The 7548-nt window shown below is 35.4% G+C and overlaps 1 protein-coding gene across 2 annotated transcripts; it reads left to right on the forward strand.

Annotated features, from left to right (window-relative positions):
- Positions 1-2452: 2452 nt before the first annotated feature.
- Positions 2453-7202, forward strand: LOC120331222 (uncharacterized). Of its 2 annotated transcripts, XM_039398296.2 has the most exons (5): positions 2453-2591; positions 3164-3562; positions 3832-3970; positions 4552-4639; positions 5479-7198. In XM_039398296.2, the coding sequence occupies exons 1-5, from the start codon at positions 2510-2512 to the stop codon at positions 5560-5562; spliced, it is 792 nt and encodes a 263-aa protein (XP_039254230.1). In that variant the 5' UTR covers positions 2453-2509; the 3' UTR covers positions 5563-7198. The 2 variants fall into 2 exon arrangements, with proteins under 2 accessions (XP_039254230.1, XP_039254231.1); XM_039398297.2 differs by lacking the exon at positions 3832-3970 and having other exon boundaries at positions 5479-7202.
- Positions 7203-7548: the final 346 nt, after the last annotated feature.

Raw genomic sequence — 7548 nt, forward strand, 5'->3', positions numbered from 1 at the left:
GGGCCTTGACCGAGTAATTATGATCCTTTAGGTTTCGATCAGTTGCGAAAGCGCTTTGTTAAATCGACTAGTAGGCTACGTGTTTTGTCCACACTGCCGCCACATAAAAGTGAAAATTTTCGTATTGCATTATTACGTATTTGGACGTTTCACACAAAATTTCGAAGCGTTCCGAGTAGTCAAACACAAAACCACAACAAGTTCTAGCATAATAAAGTCACTTAAAAGATGTGATTCCGTACACGCTTTTTCCTGTTTTACATTCGTGCTATGTTTTACTTTCGAATTAAAAATGGAGCAATCTGTAATATGTTAATATAGAACTAAAAATAACAAACACGCCATTCGCAGGCCTGGGCAAGTTGCGGCCCGCGGGCCACATCCGGCCCGCAGCAACGTTTCATCCGGCCCGCAAGCCCGTTACTAGATTTAGACACTTTTTTTGTTCATGGGCATATAAAATATACTTTAACTGTGACCAAAAGAAATTCTTAGCATAATGAAAAAGTCGGTAATAACGTTCTACTATTTGTTTTAAATCGCCGATTGTTTTCGTCAGTGTGATGTGTTATTTAGACCTTGAACACCTTTACGTCGGTGAATATTCTCTTCAAATCACAAACTGCTTTCGACATATATATATGCCTTGTATACGGAACTGTGAAACCACTGAGAAAAACGAGTTAATATATAATTATCGGCGACGAGGTGCTGAAGATAAACAAAGGAGTGATCTTTAACCAACCTAAATTTAGAATAAAGAGCGACAATACAAAAATACTAAAAATGAACGAACAGAAGCAGGTTTTATATTACAGACCAAATAAACAAGAAGACAAATCCTAGTTCATAGTTTTTTTTAATGAGATGCATGAGCTTGGTGGTCTTCAGCGAGTTTTTTAATATTTAGTTACATTTTCGTCAGGTACATCTCAAATCACTCCGTTTTCTGATGGAAAGGCGATTTCGTTGTTTTGATAGCAATGGTGTCACGGCTGAAAATTCCCATTTTCACCATATAAGGGGTCGGAAATCAAAGAATCCAGGGCTCTACCACTTTGGGAATCACTACTCTATAGTAAACCTGCTATACAGTAAACCCATCTATCTACTTAAATTTTTACCTCGAAATATTTGTGTTCTACATATTTTTTAATAGAAAATAAAGGGTCGACACAGAGATAAAAAAAAACACAACTGTTAACTATATTTATAAAGGGCAAGCGCAAGGGATGCAATATTTCGCGAAACTGACAAGCAAATATGTAAAAATATATATATATATATATACCAAAATTAATATATGGCACTAAAAACTAACATATTCGCTATAGAACCTAATAAACTTCTATTCCTAAAATAATATCATTCCACCAACCTGCTTAATTTTGGCTCAAGAGTTATATAAACGATTAAAAATATTTGTTATAACTACCTTTTTTTATCGAGAGCTGTGGCCATTTTACCGAGAATACCAAAATCCTATTCATCCAGTGAACTTGGTGGCGCTTTCTATTTGGAAATTCATACAAGATAGATGTTCACACTCACAAAAATTCATGCTCACCAAGGTCAAAAAAGAATAAATAGAAGTTTTGCATTTGAAATTCAGTGCTTTGCTTCCGCCATGAAACCCAAAGGAGCCTAGTTTACATGATAGATAAGCATGAATAAAATTGCACCTGCATCTGGCTCACATTTGACTCAATCTTGATATCTCGGAAAAAACGGCCATATTCTTTATACAATTTTACCATTCCATTAAGTTCAAGATATATAGGCAGGATTTGACTTTATTCTCTTTATATAAAGTTTAAACTGGCCTTGGCTTTCGAATGACAAAAGCAGCTAGAAATTTGTCGTATTCCAATATACCCCAAATTTTGATGGAGCACAAATGAAGTAGGTATGTGAAATGTTTGTATTATTGCGCTGTTTTTTAATTTCCCGTTCCGGGTCATATAGACAGTTGGATCACAGTTCAGAGATTTATCAATTAATATCGACATTACGCAAATACACGCGGTGTCCGGAAAAGTGAGCGATGGTTGATGCGATTGGGGTTATAATGTATTTGTGTTACCCGATGTGTTACAACTTCTAATAATTTTTCTTGTGTTTCTCCATTTTTTTTTTATATTCTAAATAGGGTGTATAAAACAGGCGTATGAAATCATAAAAACCAAGCAGTTGGGCAAGAATTAACTGGTGGAAGTACCAGTCTACAAAATTCAAATATAAAAACAGTTAATCATTGAGTTGATCATTGATCAGTAACCAAGTCAATCCAAGTTTGTTACAAAAAGCGCACTTTACAAAAAACCTGGTCAAACAATTGGTCCAAATTATACACGCTTTAGCGCCATTTACATAGTAAGATATGTTTATTACCAGTAAGAGGAAGTGAGCTAGAATCAATCTCCCCCGCAGTGAAATAACGTCACTAACGTTGCTCCGTTTTGATAAGCGTTTACAGAATAACATGCAGTCATATTAGAAGCACGTTCTTATGATGGCGACGAAGATATACTTAAGTATAATATGTGCAATATTTATTTTCCTCGTCGGACAGTGTAAACCGGCAATCTGGCGTGAGTAAACCTGAATTAATTTATTTTGCCTGAAAATGACCACGGATTTGTATATATAAATATTTAAAATATATATTTATTAAATGTTATTACCTTTCAAGTGATATACCATTTCTACTCTCCACTGATCGTATCCAACGTACAATTCTGTATCATATTATCAATAAATAGGTTATTGTGGTGTAAATGAGGCGTAATGCCTTTAATAAGGCGTTGGGTAATCTTCAGCTTGGGGCAAAAGAGCTAATAAAGCTTGTGGTGCCGGGATTTTTTTGCCTAATATCTTGCCAAATTTATTGTTTAGGATAAGATTTTCATATTCAACCCGGAGACAAGCAAAAGCCGATAAGACAGCTTAATTATATGGCTAACCACGGCTTATAAAATAATAAAATGTAAAATAATAACGTCGTTCATAAAAAGCTTTGGACAAGCATTCACTTATAGGCTACAAATAAAATGGACATAATTCTTGCAGTTAGAGGTAGCCAGGAAATTTTTATACGCTAAATGAGTTTGGTAAAATATAGATGGTAACTAATATTCAAATGCCCAATAACTATATTTTTCAGTGAGTGTCGGAGAGAATAAATGCTATACAGCCTATGCAACGCATGTCATGAGATTTTTAATTGCTTCACAATGTAACAACCTAGGGTGGAGACCTGCTGTCCCAAACGATATACAAAGCAACAACTATATTCTGGAGATTGTCAGTACTTCTCTTAACCGAACAAATTGTCAACCAGGCGGAAACTCTACTGATAATTGCTATGTTTGGCTAGGACTAATCAATTTTTATGGAACTCTGAAAAGAGATGATAATTCTCAAGCTGAATTTTCAAATTGGGAATATGGATATCCATCTAAAGAAAAATACGCTTATGTTGCAATGAATATTCTCAATGGAAAGTGGATAGATGTAGAATTTAACGACCCAAGACATTATGGAGTCATACTGGAAAACTATGGTATGAGCGTCAGTCCTAATAACAAATTTTAATAATAACGTTTTAATAAAGTATTTTCTGCGCAATGAAGCTGACAGAATCATATATCTTGTATAAAAAACAAATGCAATAATATAAGATTGGGGCAGGTGCGTCACTAATTAATTAGTAGCGTTAAACAAAAAAAAATCAAAATGAATATGATATAAAGAATAGTACGAGAATGCGAAACAGATTCCGATTGACTGATTATTAGCTAAATGATTGATAAATATTTTTAAAATTTTCAGAGTGCAAAATGTTACCGGGTTCCGGATACGACATGGTAAACGATGGGGATGATAATTTAAAAATGGCCTTTATATGTGTAGGAGCGGCAATGTTCCTATTATGCGTTATAGAATTTTACTATATAATAATGTTAAAAAGGTGGGTATAGATCGATTTTCAGGATTTTTCGACTATTCATTGTTTAAACTTTTACGGCTAAAAAAAATGAAGCGCTTTTCACATAACAAGGCAAAGTGGTTTGTAAAGGGAAGCGAACAAAAAAGTTGCAACATCAAACATTAGAGCAAAATAGCATGACCGTTACACCTGTAGCTCAGTAAGACTTTCAATAACATCGGTCAACACTAATTCTTCTCATGCCTAGTAGTTGACCTTTTGTTTTAAATATGACTACGGATTACATATAATAGTTGGATGATAAGTTAATATATTTTACTCACAGCTGCTTTCCTACTTGCCTCATTATACTCATATCTATTTTCCACAACACCACGTCTCTTTTAGTCTTTTTTGGTAATTACCAACGCATGTTTAGACGCTTATCTAAAATAGTGCAGCCACGCATATTTCGGATTAATATTTTAGCATATATTAAACAAATTTCGATAAAGGTTTTTCAAGTATGTTGCAAAGAAGTGTATTTATATGAGGTTACTGCGAGGTATGGCGAGAAGGCCTTTCCCAGCGTTATTAAAACTAAGATTTGGATTGTAATTCAGGAAACATCGGAAGACTAACTCAAGAAATGAAGTTTCACATCGGACACAGCGGCAATCAAGCTTGGAGCAGAATATTTTATATAGCATGGTAAGAACAAAGATAAATATTAAACTTTAAATTTCAAAATGACGTTATTCATTTTGTTGTCAATAAAAGAATTTTACATTTTGTTGCCGGTGTTGTAAGGACCGTTGACCTGACATTGAAATAAGAAATCAAACGTGTTTCCTAAACATGATTCCAAGTCAAAAACTGTACGACAGATCACATACGCTATCATAGATGTTGTTCCAGTCAATATATTTGATTTATTCAATTTTCATGCTTAGGATGTGAAATAATATTTTGGGTCTGTCCCGGGAATACGCTTTGCGGATGGTTTTTATCGAAATTATGGCTCGCTAAAACAACCGTGCTGGATATGAGCTCGATCGCTCTGACAGACTACATATTCACTCACTAATATACCAGTAAACCTATTCATTTCCTATATGAACCGGTTTATTTCTAGCGCGATTGCTTCCGCATTCTTTTGTTTCGTCATTTGATCATTACGTCCAATGACCTTTTCATCCCATTTGTGAAAAGGAAGCTCCGTAAACTGACAGGTTGAATTGATGAAATACAATGGAGATGAACTTTGACTGAGCCAAACGATTTTGGAGAAAAAATGAAAGTGATTGGGTGCTTGTAATATTATTCAAACCGAGCTTTACAAAGCACGCTATTTGATGAATCTGACCGAAATGAGGCGAAATTCAGTATTGATTATTACTGGCCTTGAAGACATGGCATTTCCGAGATTATAATATCGTAACATCTCTGTTCAGTATGACATGCTTGCTATTCTAACGATCCATTGAGAATTGGTGAAATTGCCAAATTTCCATACAGTTGCCCATATCATCATATTGTGTCATTTTCAGGCCCAAGATGACGAAATTATACGAAGCCAAGGAAACACAGGAAATGAAAGAGTCTGTGATAATATCTACGCACATGCATACTGATGATTACCAATAAGACTATGGCTGAATTGCTTTATTTCCGTAACATATTTTGTGGTGGGCCTATATGAAATGTGATACAGGCCACTGAACAACCGCATCAAATTATGATTCCAGCAGAAATGAAACTTAGCGCGTTTGTTCATATTTTATTTTTTGTTTTTGCTTGAAAATATTCTGACATGTGTTTGAAAAAAGCTGAGACTTCCGTTTTTAAATGAAAAAATATTTATTCAATTATCAACAGAAAGGTATATCTTAAGCCAGTGGTCGGAAACCTTTTTTTAAGTGACGGACCGGTAAAGCCTGACCAAAATTTTGGCGGACCACCATTATACAACCGAACTAAGCTTATGTAATAAATTTTACGCGTTAGAAAATTTTAGTTGACAATATATTCCAAAACAAAGGTGATGCTATTTAATGCGAGATCTGCGTTTGTTTGCAAATTTTTAACTGTTACCAATTCGGAGACATGGGCGACAGTGATACACGAAACGGTTTCTTACGTCCAGCCTACTTCGGTATTTCGTTTTCTAGTTAATATTGAAAACCCGACCTCACATAAAGAAAAAGGTAACAACGCGTGTGTTATTTTCAATTCATTATAATTTAAAATTTCAATCAACTGCTCTATATAAGACAATCCTGTCGTTTACGAGACAATCTCATCGTTTGAAGAAGTTTTGAGGGCTCCATTGCCTCATTTGAGAGCTTAGTATATATATATATAATTTAGGGATGCGACGAATCCAAAAAGGTTCGGCTCGGCCGAATCCCGAGTATTTGCGCTGGACTCGTGTCCGAGTCCCGAGTCCAATACTTTTACATAGCTCCGAAATAAATACATAAAGTGATGCTGTTGTTCGCGTATATTCATTCTGTATGATAAGACTATGTAATTAAAAACGTTGCACATAAACACTATTGCTTTCGAGACAATCATTTGCTGAGCGGCTAGTTTTAATTAGTATAAATAGGTCCTATTCCCCGTTGAAGAAATAAATACTTTGTTACGTTACTCTGATCTACCGCCGCGTCGACTGCTGACGACGCCGCGCTCGTGTCCTGTCACGATAAATATGGGCCATAACCCACACGTTTAGAACAAATTTTTTATGGGAAACTTTTACTTATATGTTATCTTTTTCAGTCGGCGCTGATACAGACGCCCATCTCCGTGACAAATGAGATAATAATAAAGAATTGCCAACTGCGGAAGCATCGAATAAATGTATCTTATAAATATATCGTAACAAAATAGCTAACTATTCTTCGATAAAAGGCGAACAGTGCGACATGGTTACCCCTGATTACGGATTAATCACTGTTCGAGGATTATCAAGTATATGCTTGAAATAGGACGTGGTAAGCATTTACTAAACGACGTCTGGCAATGAAAGGCAAGCTACACGCAACACTGGAATTTATTCAGCTGACTCTCGCTGACGTTTTTTAGTTCTTACGACGTCGTGAATTTGTAGTTTTGGCGCCTAGTTTTAATTTCACCGTAGAGAAAATAGGCTGGACAGTCTCGTGGCAAAACAGAACGAAAAAGTTGAATTTCTCGTCTAATCCGCCACCAGTCTGCGCTTGACTATCGCGTGACGTATGATCGGCCACGAATCCGAGCACTAGTCCGAATCTTGTCGCATCCCTAAATTATACATATGACAAAGTACGCAAATTAGCAGACTGGACGAATTTCATTGCATTGACTTACGGCTATATATTCATATATATAACAAATACAATTTACTGTACTTGCGATTGAACATTTTTTTTCTTCGGATGATGTTCCCGGTATATCTACAGTCTCATTTTCGTTAGATATTGGTGCGCAAGATTCAAGAATTGCATTATTGATGTTTGCTTAGCCACAACTAATTTTTTTTTATTACAAGATGTGCTAACTTGTTGTCGGATTTGTGTTGTTAAATTATACAAGTGTTATTATGGCCTTGTCCGTTATGAGTCACTTTTCTGCGG

The sequence above is a fragment of the Styela clava genome, chromosome 6 (assembly GCF_964204865.1).
Source record: "Styela clava chromosome 6, kaStyClav1.hap1.2, whole genome shotgun sequence".
NCBI lineage: Eukaryota > Metazoa > Chordata > Ascidiacea > Stolidobranchia > Styelidae > Styela > Styela clava.